This window comes from Rutidosis leptorrhynchoides, chromosome 7 (assembly GCF_046630445.1).
Source record: "Rutidosis leptorrhynchoides isolate AG116_Rl617_1_P2 chromosome 7, CSIRO_AGI_Rlap_v1, whole genome shotgun sequence".
Lineage (NCBI taxonomy): Eukaryota > Viridiplantae > Streptophyta > Magnoliopsida > Asterales > Asteraceae > Rutidosis > Rutidosis leptorrhynchoides.
Window position 1 is genome coordinate 252,698,618 of NC_092339.1, and position 21,504 is coordinate 252,720,121.

The window sequence follows — 21,504 nt, forward strand, 5'->3', positions numbered from 1 at the left end:
ACTTGGTCAACGTTTACCTTACACGAGAAGTTAAACGATAAGACCAACCTTTATTTGGTTTCCTTAATAAACGGAGGTTAGTTATGGAAAAGATCACGGGTAAAGGGGAATAAAATCCTATTCAAACCCTAATTGCTAGCCTATAAATAGATAGCTCCAAAATCCTAACACATACAACATTACAGTTTACGTAATAAGCATACTCACGTACGAATTACATTCATACGATCATCTACATCATCTAAGGCTTTCAGGTACGTTCTTCGAACTATGAAACCTTCATGTCTTAGGGCCACTCAACCTCGTATGCTAGGTTGTTGGTGGACTCTCGATCGGCCACCCTGCCGGAATCATACTGTTTCCGGTGAGGGTTATCCACGACATACTGCCTGAGGTTCGAACATCGTTTGTCCTTAAATCTCATTATTGCACTCAAGTGTAGGTTCACCCTAACCTTGTAAAAATATGTTTGATCAGTATACCTTTAATCAGACCTTCTTAAGAACACGTGACTCAATCAATGTACCAACTAGATATCCAAAGCATCTTGAATTGTAAGGCTTCTTATTGCCAAAACCATCAATCTCCAATCCAATCAAATGTACCAACTAGAGGATCTAAACACTAAGAGGATCTCAACCAATATCACAATGACAAATGTGTTTAAACCGATTTTACAACAATAGAAACCATTTTACCCCTCATATATAGTAGATAAACACGATCATAAGATAATGTGTACACAAGGTACACATAAATAAAAATGTGAATTTATTTATTGGTGTATAATGATAATAATAAAATAATAAGGACGTCTTTAATATGACAGTAAAACGGGAATACACCATAATAGAATTAATTTAAGTGGTTATTTAGTGAATCGGCTAATAAGTGTCTTTTAAACTTTTAAAATGCCAATATTTTATATGCTTAGAGAGATGACATATAATAAGATATGAACAAGATAGATGTATGTTGTTTACATGTGGTATGTAGTTTAAGTTTCTCCAAGTATGGAAGCTCCTGATCATAAGTAGAAGAAACCGCATCCAATCATTGTCATAGAAACACATTTCTTCTAAACATAAGTATTTGAGACGGACTAATGAAGTTGCAACATCTTGTGAAACAGCCCCTCTATAGAAACACTTGAACCATGGGACAAACACATATGAAAAAAATAGAAGTTTTCAAGTAAAACAAATTACATAGAATGTAGATAAATTTACCTTCCAAACACACAGAGTAAAATGTTCAGTGACAGGTAAGCACTAAGAGAGCTCAATGATTGTTTTTCCATCGACAAAATGTGTTCCTTTAGAAGGTTGATCGAAACTTTTACTTGAAGCATCTTCCATATACATAGTGGTTGGCATCTTGATTTTACAACAAGAGATCGAATGTTCTAACCTTGCTAGCATCACATCTTAGGGTGGTCAGAGAAAGGGTCAAACGCGTCAAGATAACCCATTTAAGCCATGTACATCTTAATAAAGATACTTTCCCTCCTAACGGGACTGTTTGCCCTCTTATTTTTGTGTCTGATGTACTCGATAATACATGTGAATTATGTCATTAAACTTGTCAAAGATATCCAATGATGTCAACCTACTGATTTTTCATTTATTTTAAACAGGTTTGACACAAACAGTTTCAGGATCAGTGAAACAAGAAAGTGGTTTTAAAATCACCTCAACACGCTTACAAGTTTGGGTACATAATATCCAGTCTTCCCATGGGTTAAGCAGACTATATGAATGCCAACAACTCCAAAAGCTCGAAAAATTAAACATAGAATATACATAGTACAGAAAAATAAGTGAATTATAATCACTCGTATTAGCAATAACTAAAGAAAGTTAAGCGATTTAACGTATTTTTTAAGCCAATGTCATCAGTACGACATGTATTCATTTAAGCATAATAAATGTTGAACAATAATTCATACCATGTGAAGCTAGGGATAATGATACGTCAACTCATAAACCTTTAATTCTCCCAATAACCAAAAATTTCAACCGTTGGAGATGCACATGAAGAGGGTAAGAGAGCTTCTAACAACTTCAAACTTTCATCTTCATCGTAAACCCTTAATATGACCTTCTTGAGAATAGGTGACTTTGCCAAAATAAGCTTCACAAAGTCCAAGTCGGGCTTCTTACCGTCAAAATATGCAAAGTCTAATTCAATCAAATGTTCCAACCAAATATCCAAACCATCTTGCATTGTAACAGAGTCTATGTCATCATTAAAGTCGTACTTCCAACGCTCTTCTTCGCTTATCCTCTATCAGTGTTTTTATGGAATGGGTCAGTAAGTTTTGGCATAATTATAATAATAATATGCAATCTAAACACTATTGAGGATTTCAGAGCAATCCAAACACTAAGAGGAATGACACACAAAATTAACTCAAAACTAAAATAACAGATATATATATATATATATATATATATATATATATATATATATATATATATATATATATATATATATATATATATATATATATATGTTGCTTACTCCTAGTTTAAGTTTCTCCAAGTTTGGGGAGCTTCTGAGTATAAGTAGAAGAAACCGAAACCAATCATTCTCATACAAACACATCTCTTCTAAGGATAAGTATTTGAGATGGACTAATGTAGTTACAACCTCTCGTGGAACTGCCCCTGTGTAGAAATACTTGAACCACAGACCAAAAAAATATATATATAAAAAAAAAACATGAAGTTTCTAAGTCACATCAGTTGTTACACATTATGTGGATAAATTTACCTGAATGTCCCAAACACAGAGAGTAAGATGTTGAATGACGGGTAAGCACTGAAATAGCTCATTAAAGGTTCCATATTCACCATCATGTACCGCAATATTATTACCACTTGTAAGCTGCAACAACTTAAAACATTAAAATAAGTGATGGAAACACATGAGAATCGACACACTAGTAACAACTAACTTACTATTGTGAAGCTTTTAAGTAGTCGATTATTGGATAAGATGTGCATAAGTGTTCTTTTAGGGATGTATTCGATATACCCCAAGCATAAATTTGTAAGGCTACCAAATCCATTGAATGTTGGTAGATGGTTAATCCTACAACGAGAGAGATATAGGTGTGTCAACTGATGAAACGAGAAAATGGATGATGGCAGCTCACACAGAGAACTGAAGCAAAGTTTCCTAACATTATTCTTTCGTGATAAATTAAGTAATATTTGATCGATTTCCACACAGTGACCATATTGTACCAAAGGCATCGTGGAAAAGGTGAAGTCAACTATTGGTCCCTGGTGTACTAACAAGAACTGGTATATTGCATTGAAAAATTTACATCTCCTCCTCGTGTTTCTCCTTTCACCGGTAAGGGGCAGCTGATTTTCATCAGTTAATTTATCAAACAGACGTTCAATAAACACAACTTTAGGGATTTTGGTCCAATTGTATCTCCATTCCTTAGAGAGGATACTTGTCCTTACAATCTCTTTTGTTGGTAGACGCCACAAGATGTTTTCAATTATGTCTGAAGGAAGGGTGCTGACTGTTCCATCTAATAATAAACGTTGTTGAGCATTCATCGCGGGACACTGAATCATAATGCAAAATAAAAGAAAAAGTCAGCGTTGCAAAACAATTACTGTAAAAATTGATAAACTCTGTTTGATACAACACAAAACATAAAATCAGATAAACCACTTTTAAAAAAAAAAACTACCTCATAAGTTAAAAATTAGTTGTATGGAATGTAGCAGTATCGATCTATTACAGATAAAAATAATTTTCATTATAGTATGTATCAATACATCATTCCATTTGGGACAAACCAGCTCTATCCCTTTTGTTAGATTAAATTAAGACATTGAAACAATACAGGTACAGCATGGTTCTGTAACATTGAAAACTTGTACAACAGTTGTGTGAGTGTTAATACATATATGTGTATGTGTATTTATCATATTTTAATGTGTAAACAACAAAATAGACATGCCATGTGAATTTTGTCAACATCATTACACATGCAGATCGATGCTAGAAAATGCTGCAAAAACCAACTCAATATAAACTATCTTTAACAAACAAGTGAATTTTAGTTTCAAACTTATATACACACAACCACACAAAAAGAGTATTCATATTGTTATCCAAAGGTTAATATGAACTTGATAGAGTCGTGATATGCGTTCCAACTTCTAATGGTAAGTATTACGCTACAAGAAACTAATATTTGTTTCTCGCGTTTGAGTAATGATTGTCTCTACTTACTTAAGGCAACTTATATGAGGTGTTAGAGACTTCAATTGTGTGGTCAATATTCCCATCATGGTTTTAAAAAACGGTCGAGGCGTACGCCTCGAGGCGCGCCTCAGTGCGTTTTTCGATTTTGCCGTTTCAAAACGTACGCCTCAAAGGCTAACTAAAAACGTACGCCTCAATTGGGGGAGGCGGTGCGATTTTTTACGCCTCACTGGTTACAGAAAAAACGTACGCCTCATGAAAATAGAGGGAAAATTTGGGTGGCGGCAAAATTAGGCCTGCTAAAACTAGGGCGGCATATTTATATGTTTTATTAAAGTGCTTTTGGCCTCCAAAACTCATCAATTAGACTCCAGAAGAAAAGATGAAGAAAGAAAATAGGAAAACGAAGAAAAAAAAAAAGAGAAGAAGGAAACAATACCTTGATGAAGAAACACATGTTCTTTTAGATTAAATCAAAAGTATAACAATACCTTTACATATCAATAAGTTGTAGAAATATATCAGAAGAGAGCAACATCAATTTATCAATTTTCTTTTGAGGAAAATGAAATAGTGGATCAGTGGATGTTGTTGATAACGACATGTTTTCTTCCGTAATAATGATCCATGAATCAAGCAAATAAAGGCAAATAAAGTGGAAAGTATCTTGAAGATGATAGAAGCACGTTGATATTTTATCAAATGACAATAATCAAATGACAAAAACAGTCCCTGAACTTTTACTAAACTTAAATAACAAGAACAAACTTGAGGATCACTCTTGAACCTTTAATAAAATGACAATAACAGTCCCTGTTATTTATATATTATCGAAATATATTTATTTATGTATTTTTTTAACTCCGCCTCGAACGTACGCCTCGGTTCGCCTCGAGGCATACGCCTCGCCTCACAAAGGAAAAACGCCTCGAGGCGCGTTTCCGTTTTTTTAAACCTTGATTCCCATCGAGTAAAATTAATGGCTGGAGTATTGAAGTTGCCACTTGGAAACTTTGATAAAAAGTGTAATGACCACAACTTATATGATTACCCTGCTAATGTTAGACTCTTAGCTAATCAGTCAAATACCGCAATTTGTAAGGAGCTTTACTAAATCTAGGTTTCATCTCAGCAGGATGATGTTGTGGACAAGTACGAAATAATAATTTCTATATAACTTAATTTAAGATAAACTTAGTTTAATACACACTAAATAAAACACTCGTGGAACAGTTGGGCTACTATAAGGACGGTATTTGGTTAGAATATTTACAGCCTATCTATGGTTGTGACAGCCTGACAGTGTTATACATATTCATGTGTATAAAGCAATTTTTCATACCAACAGAACAAAAGAGACACAATCATCAATTAGCAATTAACAATTAAAAATGACATATCATTAAGCTGTAAGTATATCGATAAAGCAATATAGGTTTAGAGCACAGGAACAGAAGGAAAAAAGAAGATTGTACGACTCTAAAATTTCTCAATCCAGACGAAGAATTTTTTTATTGTTGGAGATGAACACAGAAATCATGAAATTAATGAAAATGAAAGATACCTGACGGGAGTAGTGAGGTGGATCAAATAAACCCTAGCTTCATTTGGGAATAGAAAAAATGTAGGAAACAACACAGAGGACAAATTCGCATAGTAGAGTTTAAGGTACTTTTGGATTTAGTTTTTTTCTCATAATGATCGTGTTTAAATTTAAATTTAAATTTAAATTTATAGTAGAAGAAATTTTATTTTTTTGGTAAAACGTGTGATGACCACAATGACAGTATTTTTCTAATATCTGTGTGTGTTTGATTACTCTGCTAGTGTAACATTATGGGTCCTATTGAATTACGGAGCTTGGGTTGCAAATACTTTGTTCTTAGGCTAATCGGCCAAATACTGCAAATCGTAACGAGCTTAACTAAATTTAGGTTTCATCTTATCAGGATGGTGTCGTGGACAAGTACTAAATAATGCTGCAAATACCAGTTTTATAAAACTTAATTTAAGATCATATTAGTTTAAAACACAACCACAACCACCACCACCACCACCACCACAACCACAACCACAACCACAACCACCACCACCACCACCACCACCACCACAAGAACAAAAGGAAAACGGAGATTGTACGACTCTAAAATTTCTCAATCCAGACGAAGCATTTTTTATTGTTGAAGATGAACAAAGAAATCATGAAATTAATGAAAATGAAAGATACCTGACGTGAGTAGTGAGGTGGATCAAATAAACCCTAGCATTTCCGGTCATGGAAATAGAAATGAAACTGACAAGTGTTGTAGCCTTGTAGGAAAGGCCTTATTTACTTAAGTAGTCAAATTGTTATTACTGTACAGGTTTAGTCCCTATACTTTATAAAACATGCAATAGAAATGGATACTGCGAACTCAAGTCGGTAATTAACGAGAAATCACATAAACGCTCAAACACTCAGCTGCACAAGTAATTTTAGATCAAACTCCTCAATCCTAATGAATTTCTTGAACAAAAATTGCGAAGAACAAGATGAACTGATTTTCTGATTTTGATACCTATAACGATCACTGAATCTCCAGAAACTTGAATGAATCACTAACACCATCTTCTCTCATAATTAATCAAAAACACGAAGAACCGAATACAAACATCAAATTTTTATTTTTCTACGGATTTTGACAAATGAAAGCTTAAAACAACAACAATACTCAATCCCGCATATACGAGGTATGGAGGTGAGATGTAGACAATCATTCCTCTACTCTCGAATAGAAGAGAGGTCATTTTTCTAACCACGGGTCGAGAAACGGGACGAGAAAGTCACCCCTCTCTACCCCGGGGTAAAGAGACTGCTTCCGTGGGGACCTTCGGCAAAAATAAAATTAAAATAAGAATAAAAATTAAAATTAAAATAAAATAAAATAAAATTAAAATAATAATAATAATAAATAAATATAATGAGACGCCATGGTAGAATTAAATTTAAATGGGTTTTAAAGCCTACCAGAAATTCAATATAGATTTTACGAGGCAATTAAGTCGCCAATGAGTCGAAAGCTTAAAACTAATCAAATAATGCCTAATGGTCATGTATTTCTTTATGGAACAAAACATGATTTATATGCATAAAAAGATACGCAAACAATTTTATTTATAAATGAGTTAATGATATAGTAATATATATTTATATATATATAAATTGTGGTAAATGGTGTCACAAGCTCATTGGCTCCAACACCCAAAAATCACTGTCAACACGCTACAGTACTGTAGCACTTTATTTTTTATTTTTTTTGGCCGCTACTTCTCCTTCATTCTACACTCTTCTGCCCTTCATCTCCATACCAACATTCCTCCATCTTCATACCACCACCAGCTCTCCATCTCTCTCGAGTTTTTTATTTCCACACAATCAGCACGAGTCAGCACGAGTCATGTACATGGTCCACATGTCAAGGGTGAAGTCGACTATTGGTCCCTGGTGTAGTAACAGGAATTGATATATTGCATAGAAAAATTTGCATCTCCTACTCTTCCTTTCACTTGGTGGTTTTTCAAACCCTTGCTCTCCGGGTAGTTGATTTTCACTGGTTGATTCATCGAACATTGAGTCATGGAACCGATAGATAGTAAATGCAACTTTAGAAATTTTGGTCCAACTGTATCTCCATTTCTTAGAAAGGATACTTGTCCTTACTATCTCATCAATTGGTAGACGCCATAAGATGTTTTCTATTATTTTTGAAGGAAGGGTTGCGATCGTTCTATCTAATAACAACCGTTGAGCATTCATCATAAGGCTCTAAATCAAAATGCAAAAAAGAAAAACTCGTTACTGCAAAACTCAGTTCAAGATAAGTAGAAATTAATACACAAATCTACAAAAAAAACCTAGTAAAAACACTTAAGAGTGAAAGGTCAAACGCTAATTCAAAGAAAAGTTCATGCTTTCTTCAGAGTCATGTGGATAGTAAGCTTCTTTATCTTTAACTTTGAATTTCATAGTTTATCTCTTGTGAACTCAATATTTTTGCAATTTTTCTTACGAACAGAACAAAATAGACGCATGTATGGGCAGTATGGGTTTTCTAACCGATGGATGCTTGGTATGTTATAATATAAATCTTCAATTAACAAGAAAAAGTGACATATCTTCAATTAACCGATGGAAAAATAAACGATAAACGACACAGGGTATTTAACTTGGTTATATCTCAACTTCAAAACACGGAGAAGGATTTACTCCACAGGAGCAAACCAGAGATTTTCTTATATTATTGTGCACACATTGTACAATTTATAGGAAGAGTTAAACTTGTTCACCAAGTCAAGCTCCCTACGACTTGTTCACCAAATCAAAATCTCTTCGACTTGTTCCTTTGATCAAATTCTTCACACCTTCAACACTTTACCTTCGGGGAATCGCCAACAAGAGTATAAACCATTCTTATTTACCTTTCTCATTCACACTTTTGTTTAGAACCAACCGGTATCATCTCTTCAACAAGAACACGCCGGAAAGTGTACAAACACATATCATATATATTTGTATGTATATTGGTAGCGCACAATAAATTTAGAGCAGAAGGAAGGGATGAAGAGATTGTACAACCCTAAAATGTCTCGATTTAAAGGCAGAATTAGGTATTATTGATTGAGAACATAGATATCATCAGATCGAGCAAAATGGAAGATACCTGAGATGACGTAGTAGGTAAGGTGGAGTCTGCATAAACCCTAGCTTTTTACGGTCATGGAAATGAAAATGAGAATCTTGTTATAATTCAGTAGGCTTATAACTACCTTTAGTGGTTTGATTCTTGATGTTATAATTCAGTAGGCTTATAACTACCTTTAGTGGTTTGATTCTTGATGTTATAATTCAGTAGGCTTATAACTACCTTTAGTGATTTGATTCTTGATTTAGAATACTAATAATGAAGTGTAAGAACAAAGATGATAATGGAGAGAAAGAAAGAAACACTTTGTAAGTGTGAGAAATGGTGCAAGTTTAATGCTTGCATTCATGAGTATTTATAGCCTAAAATCTCAATATAAAAATACATACTTTGTGTACCAAAATTGACTATATGTATACACCAAAATTGACTATCCATATCTATATTATTATTATTATTATAACACTCCCCCTTGGATAGCAATTTTATTTTGTTGAAGATCAACTATAAATTACTGCCTCGTTAAAAACCTTGCTAAAGAAAACCCAGTGGGAAAAAACTTTAGCTAAGGGAAAAAGAGTGCAGCATGGAGTTGACTCCCCCTCAAGTAGACATCGCTTCAGCTGTTACATCTTTTGAACATGTCTCATGCCAATGTTATGAACGTGTGTTCTGAAAATAGCAGTTGGAAGTGCTTTCGTGAAAAGATCAGCAGAGTTTTTGCTAGATTGCACATATCTCATTTCAATCTGGTTGTCCTTAATGAGATTTTGAGTGTATGAGAAGAATCTAGGTGGTATGTGTTTTGTTCGGTCACTTTTGATATACCCTTCTTTCATCTGTGCTATGCAAGCTGCATTATCTTCATAGATAGTTGTTGGACTTTTATCGCGTTCTAGTCCACAAGAATCAGTAATGAGTTGTGTCATTGATCTCAACCAAAAACATTCTCGAGTAGCTTCATGTAATGCAATCACTTCGGCATGATTTGACGATGTAGCAACAAGTGTTTGTTTTTGAGAACGCCATGATATTGCAGTACCTCCATTTAGGAATACATATCCAGTTTGAGATTTAGCTTTATGTGGATCAGATAAATAACCTGCATCTGCATAACCAACCAAATCTTGTTTTGATTCGTTAGAATAAAATAATCCTAAATCAGTAGTTCCTCGAAGGTATCGAAATATGTGTTTGATCCCATTCCAGTGTCTTTTGGTAGGAGCAGAGCTGAACCTTGCCAACAAATTAACTGCAAAAGAAATGTCAGGTCTTGTACAATTTGTAAGATACATAAGAGCTCCAATTGCACTAAGATATGGTACTTCTGGTCCAAGAATGTCTTCTTGATCTTCACATGGACGAAATGGATCAGCTTCAACATTGAGTGATCTAACAACCATAGGAGTACTTAATGGTTTTGCCTTGTCCATATTGAAACGTTTCAAAATCTTTTCAGTATATGTTGTTTGATGGACAAGTAAACCATTAGGCATATGCTCAATTTGTAAACCAAGGCAATACTTGGTTTTTCCGAGATCTTTCATTTCAAATTCTTTCTTTAGAAGTTGAATGGCTTCATGGATCTCTTTATTTGTACCCATGATGTTAAGATCATCAACATAAACAGCTATGATCACATATCCGGATGTTGTTTTCTTAATGAAAACACAAGGGCAAGTAAGATTATTTGTATACCCTTTGCTTATCAAGTAATCACTTAATCGGTTATACCACATACGTCCCGATTGTTTTAACCCATATAAAGATCTTTGTAATTTAATCGAATACATTTCTTTGGGTTTTGCATTTGATGCTTCTGGTACCTTAAATCCTTCAGGTATCTTCATATATATATCACTATCAAGTGATCCATATAGATAAGCAGTCACAACATCCATGAGATGCATTTCTAAATTTTTAGAAACTGCCAGACTGATTAAGTACCTAAAAGTAATTGCATCCATAACAGGAGAATAAGTTTCTTCATAATCAATTCCCGGTCTTTGAGAAAAACCTTGAGCTACAAGTCTAGCTTTATACCTTGTAACTTCATTTTTCTCATTTCTTTTTCGGACAAAAATCCATCTGTATCCTACAGGTTTCACATCTTTAGGAGTGAGAATGATGGATCCGAAAACTTTTCTTTTATTGAGTGATTCTAATTCAGCTCGTATTGCTTCTTTCCATTGAGCCCAATCATGTCTATTTTGACATTCAACCATAGATGTTGGTTCTGGATCATCATCATTATTCATGATGTCATATGCAACATTAAATGAAAATTTCTCATCAAGATTTTTCATTTCATTTCGGTTCCATAATATTTTTGAATATGCATAATTGATTGCAATTTCTGTATTGACATCATCAATCTCCTCTGCAGTAGGAGTACTAATTTGTGGTTCTTCTTGAACACTTTCTTTTACTTCATTATCAGCTGATTTTCTTTTTCGAGGATTTTTATCCTTTGAACCGATTGGTCTTCCACGTTTCTGACGTGGCAAAGATTCATGAGTGACGTTATTGCCAGCTTTTGGAATTTCAATTCGAGCTGGAGTATTTACTGCTGGTATATATGATTTTGTCACCGTTTTTGTATCTGTAAATGCATCAGGCAATTGATTTGCAAGTTCTTGTATATGCATTATCTTTTGAACTTCTGTCTCGCATTCTTTTGTGCGAGGATCAAGATACTTTAATTGAGGTTCACACCATGAAACATCATTTTCTTTATTTTTCATTTCTCCCCCTAATCTAGGGAACAATGTTTCATTAAAATGACAATCAGCAAAACGTGCTGTAAAAACGTCACCTGTCATAGGTTCAATATACCTTAATATTGAAGATGTTTCATATCCAACATATATTCCCAACCTCCTTTGAGGACCCATTTTTGTACGTTGTGGTGTCGCAATTGGAACATACACTGCACAACCAAATGTTCTAAGATGGGAAATATTTGGCTCTTGACCAAAAGCAAGTTGTAGGGGGGAATATTTATGACTTGCACTTGGTCTGATGCGAATCAATGCAGCAGCATGTAAAATTGCATGACCCCATATAGATACAGGGAGTTTTGTTCTCATTATCAATGGTCTAACGATTAACTGTAAACGTTTAATCAATGACTCGGCTAAACCATTTTGTGTATGCACATGAGCAACAGAATGTTCAACAACAATTCCTATAGACATGCAATAGTCATTAAATGCTTGAGATGTAAATTCACCAGCATTATCAAGTCTCACCCTTTTAATGGTGTAATCAGGAAAATGAGCTCTCAATTTAATAATTTGGGCAAGAAATTTTGCAAATGCCACATTACGGCTTGATAACAGACAAACATGAGACCATCTGCTAGATGCGTCTATTAGAACCATGAAATATCTAAATGGTCCACATGGTGGATGAATTGGTCCACATATATCACCTTGAATTCTTTCAAGAAACATTGGTGATTCTTTCTCAACCTTAAGTGGTGAGGGTCTAGTTATCAATTTTCCAAGAGAGCAAGATGTACATGGAACCATTGTATCATGATGGATTTTTCTATCCTTTAGTGGATGTCCATGAGTACATTCAATAATCCTTTTCATCATTGTTGATCCTGGATGGCCTAATCTGTTATGCCATAAACTGAATACACCAGGATCAATATATTTTTCGTTAACTACCATATGTATTTCTGGTACATTTATATGTGTATAATGTAATCCAGAACTAAGTCTTGGCAGTTTTTCAACCACATGACTCTTGTCAGTGATACTTAAATATTTCTCATTTTCTGTTGTCACTGACTAATAATCATACCCGTTAAGGTATATGTCGGAGAAACTCAATAAATTTCTGCTTGACTTGGGAGAAAATAAGGCATCATTTATTAAAAATTTTGTACCATTTGGTAGTATGAAATTTGCCTTTCCTATCCCTTTTATCAAGTTAGCAGGTCCTGATATTGTATGTATAGTTCCTTCCGTTGGTTTTAGATCAATAAAATATTTCTCGGATTTAAGTATAGTGTGTGTAGTTCCACTGTCTGCTATACAGAGATCTCCACCACTTGATTGATGTTGTATTCCAGCAAAATTCATATTGAACTTCATATATAAGAAATAAATAGTGAGTACATTAATATTACACAATATTTTAAACGCAAATAGATAGTACTGAAACATTTAGCAAACATAATGACAAAGACAGACGATATTAAATTGTTTATTTTTCAAAAGACACACAACTTAAACATTCAAGAAATCTTCATATAAATCAGATGGTTTCTCAGTGACTGTTGGATCAATATTATCCACAAAATTTACTTCCTTTTCTTTACCTTTCAGCGAATCCTGATACATCTTAACAAGATGTTTAGATGTTCGGCAAGTATTAGCCCAGTGGCCCATTCTACCACATCTGTAGCAAGATTCTTCAGAATTTTTAGAAGAATTTTCTTCAACATCTTGTTTAATGGGCTTGTTTTGTGGTTGATATTTATATTTTCGTGGATTACTATTTCTTTGACCACCACGGCCACGACCACGACCACGTCCACGCCCATTACCATTACCATAAGGATGGTTTCTACCATAGTTATGGCTTTTGGCATGATGATGGTGATGGTTATTATAACCACGACCTTGCCCGCGTCCTTGTCCCTGTTTATAATTATTTGCAGTATTTGCTTCAGGGATTGCAAGTGTACCAGTAGGACGGGATTGCTGATTTTTCATTAATAGCTCATCATTTTGCTCTGCAACTAAGAGATATGAATTAAGTTCAGGATATGTTTTGAACTTTAGCATTCTCAAATTTCTTTGCACTGTGATGTTTGCAGCATTCATTGTGGAGAAAGTTTTCTCCATCATGTCTGCATCACTAATTTCATGTCCACAGAATTTAAGTTGTGAACATGTATTATACAGAGCTGAGCTGTATTCATTTACTTTCTTAAAGTCTTGGAACCTTAATATTCTCCATTGTTCCATTGCAGCTGGAAGTAAAATTTCTCTTTGATTATTGAATCTGCTTTTGAGACCTTCCCATAAAACATGGGGATCTTCTACAGTCACATAATTATTTTGTAAGCATTCATCAATATGTTGATGAATAAAGCAACATGCCGTAGCTTGTTCTTTTTCAGAACAAGTGTTGTTTTCATTTATGGTTTCAAGAATGCCCATTGATTTAAGATGCATTTTTACTTTTATAACCCATGGCATGTAGTTGTTTCCAGTTGATTCTAAAGGAGTAAATTTAAGCTTTTCCAGATTCGACATTTTCTATTATCAAAAATTAAAACAAACATCATGATAAATTAGAGTCAATTTATATTCATAAGTATATAAACATTAAACATAAATTTAATATAACATAAATGATAAATAGGTGACAGTGTCGACCATGTGTAAGCAATCATAAATAAATGTTTTATAACAAAAATATAAATATTAGTAAACATAAATGAAAATTTGGCGACAGTGTCGACCATATATTTTTTCAGGTGGTATAACCGACCTATATCATTCTGGTGGTATAACCGACCATATATCATTTTGGTGGTATAACCGACCATATATCATTTTGGTGGTATAACCGACCATATATCATTTTGGTGGCAGAGCCAACCATATTTAGTATTAAGATTATCGTGCTGATAACGTGTTATAATTCAGTAGGCTTATAACTACCTTTAGTGGTTTGATTCTTGATGTTATAATTCAGTAGGCTTATAACTACCTTTAGTGATTTGATTCTTGATTTAGAATACTAATAATGAAGTGTAAGAACAAAGATGATAATGGAGAGAAAGAAAGAAACACTTTGTAAGTGTGAGAAATGGTGCAAGTTTAATGCTTGCATTCATGAGTATTTATAGCCTAAAATCTCAATATAAAAATACATACTTTGTGTACCAAAATTGACTATATGTATACACCAAAATTGACTATCCATATCTATATTATTATTTATTATTATTATTATTATAACAAATCTCTGTTTATTTTTAGAAAGAATGTGTTTGAGCCAAAGTTACATAAGGCAACGGAGGTTCGGTTCACTTTTTTTTTTTTTTTTATAAAGTAATTCTTGGTCCAAATTTTACTACGGTGAGAAAAAAACATCATTATTTATTTATTTTTTTTTTGTTACTTTTGTTATTTGATCATTTAATTTTCTATTTTTATTTTTTTTTGTCTTAAACACATATTTTAAGGGTAAAAAACAACTGTCTCTTTAATTTTATCTAATTTTTTTTTTTGTTTTTTAAAGCAAGAAGTTGTATATATTTGATCAAAATCTAATGTACAAAAGAGTTTGGCCTTACAATGTTAATGGCCAAACCCGCTAAAACAATTACACGAAATCTTAGTTTGCGACGATTGCAAACTAAGGATTACACGAACCTATTACATATTAAGATAAACACTAGGACTATGCAACTAAATCAACCAATCGGATTTTTTTCCTTTTGATCTTTTCGAAACCCACTCAAAGGATTTAATTTGTATTTCATTTAGAGCTACCGGAACGGTCTAACATTTACCACGAAAGACCATATTATTCCGGTTTTTTCAAATAAAATAAGCATAAATCCATTCGATTGCTTGCAACATCCGGTCCAACATTTATCTATTCAAAAAATGGACTTAAATTTGAAATATCTCAAAAATATATAAAACTAAATAATTGAGACGAAAGAAATATTATTTAGATGCTAAAATTTTATAACTTATTTGGGGTGTAAATGCGCCGAGCAACTCGAGCTCAACTCGTTGAAAGCTCGATTCGAGTCGAGCCTAAACGAGCTCGATCCCGAGCTTGAACTTATTTTGAAGTTCGTTTAATAAACGAGCCCGAGCTTCATATCTCGAGCATGAACAAGTTAACGAGCCTAAACGAGGTTTTCATTTTTATACACCAAATATTTGTGTTAGTTATATGATATATAATTATAATTATAATTATATGTAATAATTAATAATGGATTCTGTGATCGAATGCCACTAGACAAAATTTCTCAATATGAGAGAGTTATTTTAAAGAGTGTAAAAATAGAATTACTACAATCCTTTTTAGAAAAAGGTGGCTTAACTAAGTAAGGAAAATGGAACCAGATACATTCTTAAAGGAATGCGGTTTGAGTTGCCCAATAAAAAAATGGAAATATTATACTAAAAGAAATTAAAAGAATAATAGTAAATCTCATTATATTATGCGGATCTAAATTACAAAAACAATATATATAAGATTAAATAATATATAAAAAATAAGTCGAACTCGAGCTTGTTAAAAATTGAACGAGTAGAGATTGAGCTTAAAATATTAGGCAACCGAGCTAAGCTCGAGCTCCAGCTCTATGAAATTTAAACGAGCCGAGCTCGAGCTCAGCTCGGCTCGACTACGGCCCTACTTAAGCCATGTTTGTTTGTGACTTAATTGGCTTAATGGTATGAAACTTAATTTAAAAAGTCATGAAGGAGTGTTTGTTTTTAACTTATTAAATAAGACGTATCTTAATAAAAAAACTGAATCAAGTGTGAATTTCCATTTAAGTTCTTACTTTTAAATAACGGCTCTTATAAACTGCTCACATGTAGGGTTAATTTAGTAATTTTAATTATCCAACCAATTTTTCACATGAAACAAACACTAATTATTTATTCAGCACTTATTCCTCACAGACATCATATATCCGTTCAGATTCAGAACTTAATAAGAAAAAGAAAAAAAAAACAGACCCTTACTATAAATGTATAAATAAGGTTTAAAAGGTGATTGTTATACAAGTATTTGTACCAACTGAATGCTTCTCCGTGGAAATGGAAGGAAGCAAGAGCGGCACGTTGGTTAGGAAGGATGGATGTAGTAGAAAGACGAAGTATTGGTCAGCTTGGAATAGCCAATCAAGGCGGATTGAACCATGGAATGAAGGAAGGTTTATTTTGGGAGACTTTAGTTTGCTGTTAAGAGAGAGTATTGTGAAACAAGGGAAGACTTTGGGTTGTGTTGGTGTCTTGATGAGAAGATCTGGATTCTGGTTGTCTAATGTGGGTGGTAAATTGGATAGCAATTTGTTTGGGTACAGATTCATAAGGAAAAGAATGGACAATTTTTTGGAGCAATTTTCTACATATATTCCCAAAAATAAAAAGATTACAATTTATAGTCCTAGATGCAATATATGAATTCAAACGTACACTAGCTACTGGAATAATGGAAACTAAAATTATGAAACATGGAGGAATTAAAGGAAAATGCATGCACGTGCCATCAAGCGTGGAGACTGGTTTGCTATTCCATTCCACGATTAATTACTTATTCAAAGATGTGAATTGCTGCTACTTGACTTCTTCAATTTGACTTCTGCTGGGTCAGCCCATTAATCCCTGAGCATTGCTGGAATGATTTTGGTGTGCATGGGCCTGTGGGCTGCTTCTTTTGGGCCTTTTTGGGCATCTATACCTGCCGGTGGAACTACAACCTTGTCCCCAAGGTTGGGAATTGCTGAATGCACGGAGTCAGGGAATTGGCTTGCCAATAGCCCCATGTGTACGTCAGTACGTGGCTCATCGCTCACAAAGAACCTGAGATAATTCTCCAAGCAATGATTCAAGACCTCGCTTTGGTCATCCATTTGTGGATGGTAAGCACTTGAATGCGGCAATGTGGTACCAAGCACTGTCGAAAGAACTCCTGCCAAAACCTGCTCAAAAATAGCAGATCATAGTTTGAAATAATAGACTTAGGGGGCCCATGGAGACGGTAAATGGTCAGTAAAAATTGAGTAGCCAACGTCAATACCAATAAAATGTGCAGATTATTTCCTTAAAGTTTATTGTCTATATTTTCCTTAACATATGAACATCACAGATGAATAGCAATAACGGGTCAAAGATAACAAAAAAAGATTAAACATGCAGATTATTTCACACTCAGATTCGGAAACATAAGAAGTAAGTACAGATAGTTCTAAAATAATTACAGAAGTTCAAATATATCAAAAACAATACCTTCTAGTCTATGACAATCAGATCGTTTGTATATGTCGATCTCCGAAGGCTTGAAATTCGAACCTTTAGGTTCCACTTATTTTTGGTCATGTTAATTGTTGCCATAAAATAGTAGTTATCATTCTCCATATGAATAGAAAGTAGCGAAAGGTTCAAAGAAGGCAGGTTTTTCATGAGCTAAAGTGTGTATCAAAGTAGCGCAAGATAACCACCCTCATATTTGTGATCATAAGAGCTACAGTCCCAGCAATAATCAACCACTAATCCCATCTAATCTCTATGAATTGGCAGCACCATAATAGCAACAATGAAATAATCTGGCTGGCCCACTTGAAACCCAAATTACATACCTGACTTGCTCTTGACACATGAAATTTACCACACTAGCAATAGCATTCCACAACACATCATCACAGCAGCATATGTAAATAATAGAAGTAGAACGCAATTGCAGAATTAGAACTAAGAAACAGCAGAGCAGCAGCAACTATCAACAGTCTTCATAATAAATTTCAACATTAAGCGAAACCAATGAACAGTAATAATCACAGGCCTATCTATGACTAATCATATAAACGTTTGATCAAGCAGAGTTGATGGTTTGGTGATGGTGATGGTGAGGGGGGAGGCTGTAAAACTAGTTACTGTAAAACCAAACAAAAATAATAAACTTCCTTATAATAAACGACATACAAAGATGAGAAAGATGCTTTAAGAACCTGTTTTCCTTCAAATTATCGAATCTACTTAGCGAAACGTTAGCTTATTGTTCATGACAAAAGGCAAAAACATATAAGATGACAAATAGCAACTCACCATCAGTTGAAAGCAACTCTTTAGCATCATTTAAAAGCAACTCGGAATCGGTAAAGCACAACTCTTTAGCATCCCATAAGTTTTGAGTACAAAAATTGCTAGGAAGCCATAAACGGAAAATATTAAAAAAAATTCAACCCAAAAAATTACAGAAGAACAGGTAGCAATGCAGCATTAGTTTCCACCATCACCGGAACAAAGGATTTGAACCATAGGTGATGCTGGTGGAGGGGATAAAAGATCTTCTAATAACTTCAAGTCTGCATCCTTATTATAGTCAGCACATAACCTGAGCTTCTTGAGAACAGGTGACTTTGCCAAAATAAACTTCGCAAACTCCAACTCATGCTTCGTATCGAAATTATCTTCAATCTTAAATTCAATCAAATGTTCCAACCAGATATCCGAACACTCTTGCATTGTTACAGAATATAAGTCATCATCAGGCTCTTCTCTATCCTCCCAAACAGATATCTATCAAATGTAACACAACTGTAAGTTTTGGCGTAACTCATAATTTTAAGAATACAAGGTAACTTTCATACCTCCCTCCCTTAATATTCAATATATCATATCTACATAACTATTCAACGCAATAAAAAATCAGTTAAAACCAAGTTTACGGCAATAGATGCGATTTTACCCCTCATATATGGTAAATAAACAATATAAATTTTCATATTATTCTACTGGTTTATTATAATTATAATATATTTGGAATAAAAAGAAAAATGCCTTTAAAATGAGAGTAAACTAAGATACCAGAATGGAATTGATTTAGTAACTCTTAAATGGCTATATATGATATGCTTAGAGGTAAGGCATGAAATTTAATACACTAGGCTACAAGATAGATGCATCTTGTTTTACCTTTAGTGTTAGTTTCTCTAAGTTTGGGGAGCTCCTGAGCATAAGTACAAGAAACCGCACATAATCATAGAAACACATTTCTTCTAAACGTAAGTCTTTAAGGTGGACTAATGAATTTGCAAGCTCTCGTGGAACCACTCCTCTACCGAAATACTTCAAATTTAGGCCAAACAAGTATTAGAACAACAAAGTTTTTATATTAATTTAAATCAATTACAAAATAACGATGATAAATTTACCTCAATGATCCAAACAGTAAGATTGATATGTTCAATCACAGGTAATAACTGGAATAGCTCATCGATGGTGCCATGTTCATCATCATTACTAGTCGAAATACTCTCACCATCTATAAGCTGCAACAACTTAAAACATTAAAGTAATGAAAGCCCATGAAAATCGATACTCTAGTAACAACTTGCTTACCATTGTGAAGCTTTCAAGTAATGGATTATTGCATAAGATATGCATCAGTGTTTTTTTATTGACGTCGACATAATCCAAGCATAAGGTTGTAAGGCTACCAAATCCGTTGAATGTGGGTGTTTTGAAAATACCACAATCAGAGAGATATAGGTGTGTTAACTGATGAAACGAGAAAATGGATACGGGCAGCTCAATCCACGAACTCAAATGAAGTTTCTTGACCGTATTCTTTCTTGACAAATGAAGTAATATTTGGTCTATTTCAAAACAATCAGTAGATAATCTCATGGAAAGGGTGAAGTCAACTATTGGTCCATGGTGTAGTAACAAGAATTGGTATATAGCATAATAAAATCTACATCTCCTACTCATCTTTTTCCTTTCACTTGGCAGGTTTTCAAACTCTTGCTCAACAATGGCCAGATTAGTTGATTTATAGAACAGATCCTCTATAAACACAACTTTGGGAATTTTGGTCCAATTGTATCTCCATTCCTTAGAGAGGATACTTGACCTTACTATCTCTTTGGTTGGTAGACGCCATATGATGTTTTCTATTACGTCTGAAGGAAGGGTTTTGATCGTTCCATCCAATAACAAGCGTTGAGCATTCATCTTGAGACACTAATCATAATGCATTAAAAAAACTCATTACTTCAAAACTCAATTCAAAATTAACATAAACATAACTTTAATACAAGAATCCACAAAATAAACCTAGTACAAATCGATCTGCAAAAGACGGCCATTTGGGGTGAAAACTGTAAAATGCGTAACACTAATTTACTTTTGATAATTGTAGTTCATTCACATAAGTAGAAAAAAGAGTATAAATGATACACAAAACACCGCCAATACAAATCCTCTGTCACTGAAATGAATCTGTGTAATACATGATGATTTAATTGGGCAGGATTAAAACTGTAAAATGTGTAACACAAATTTTTTCTACAATTTTCTCACAATAATTTTTTATTCAAACGGCTAGTTTTTCAAACCGTTTTTTTTTTTAAAGCGCTCATCTCAAACGGCTAGTTTTTTATTTTTCACTAAAAATACTTCCACATAACTCAAATCATAACACATACTTCACTTCTCAATTCAAAATCAAAACACACCTTAGCCACTGCCTCTAACATTATTGTTGGGTAATCATGATCACCTCATGTATATTGTCCTTTATAAGGCCACATACAATCATACAATTCTTTCACTGAACTTCTCTCATCCACATCAGCGTCACATCAGCACAAACCCTTTAACATTCTTTTCACATTCCTTTCACTAAACACTCACAATCATACACTCCATTTCAAACTTTAACCAATTTTAAATTATTATTTAAATACATAAAATAAATACCAATAACATTTTATTAAATAAAATTAAAACATTACATTACTAAGAAATTAAAAAACATTACATAATTAAAAATAAAAGACAATACATAAAATAAAATAAAT

General features: G+C 33.7%; 2 protein-coding genes across 6 annotated transcripts; both read right to left on the reverse strand.

The window, feature by feature from the left end:
- Positions 1–1,705: 1,705 nt before the first annotated feature.
- On the reverse strand, positions 1,706–9,014 carry LOC139857326 (F-box/FBD/LRR-repeat protein At1g13570-like). 5 transcript variants are annotated; one of them, XM_071846067.1, is made up of 5 exons: positions 8,937–9,014; positions 2,964–3,587; positions 2,776–2,898; positions 2,524–2,682; positions 1,706–2,286 (listed from the first exon to the last, which is right to left on the reverse strand). In XM_071846067.1, the coding sequence occupies exons 2-5, from the start codon at positions 3,576–3,578 to the stop codon at positions 1,990–1,992; spliced, it is 1,194 nt and encodes a 397-aa protein (XP_071702168.1). In that variant the 5' UTR covers positions 3,579–3,587; positions 8,937–9,014; the 3' UTR covers positions 1,706–1,989. The 5 variants fall into 5 exon arrangements, with proteins under 5 accessions (XP_071702168.1, XP_071702167.1, XP_071702169.1 ...); XM_071846066.1 differs by lacking the exon at positions 8,937–9,014 and adding an exon at positions 6,464–6,530; XM_071846068.1 differs by lacking the exon at positions 8,937–9,014 and adding an exon at positions 5,801–6,323.
- Positions 9,015–17,298: 8,284 nt separating this feature from the next.
- Positions 17,299–20,656, reverse strand: LOC139859949 (F-box/FBD/LRR-repeat protein At1g13570-like). The gene is made up of 5 exons (XM_071848731.1): positions 20,042–20,656; positions 19,855–19,971; positions 19,616–19,768; positions 18,956–19,219; positions 17,299–17,622 (listed from the first exon to the last, which is right to left on the reverse strand). The coding sequence occupies exons 1-5, from the start codon at positions 20,654–20,656 to the stop codon at positions 17,299–17,301; spliced, it is 1,473 nt and encodes a 490-aa protein (XP_071704832.1).
- Positions 20,657–21,504: the final 848 nt, after the last annotated feature.

Bases quoted from the DNA above. Each gene is read 5' to 3' on its own strand.
- LOC139859949 (XM_071848731.1), bottom strand. From the start codon at position 20,656: ATGAATGCTCAACGCTTGTTATTGGATGGAACGATCAAAACCCTTCCT. The intron at 19,972-20,041 runs GTAAGCAAGTTG...AAGTTGTTGCAG, and splicing joins TACTTGAAAGCTTCACAATG to CTTATAGATGGTGAGAGTAT. The intron at 19,769-19,854 runs GTAAATTTATCA...CTAAATTTGAAG, and splicing joins TTACTGTTTGGATCATTGAG to TATTTCGGTAGAGGAGTGGT.
- LOC139857326 (XM_071846064.1), bottom strand. From the start codon at position 3,596: ATGATTCAGTGTCCCGCGATGAATGCTCAACAACGTTTATTATTAGAT. The intron at 2,683-2,775 runs GTAAATTTATCC...CTGTGGTTCAAG, and splicing joins TCTGTGTTTGGGACATTCAG to TATTTCTACACAGGGGCAGT. The intron at 2,287-2,523 runs GTAAGCAACATA...AAACACTGATAG, and splicing joins TGGAGAAACTTAAACTAGGA to AGGATAAGCGAAGAAGAGCG.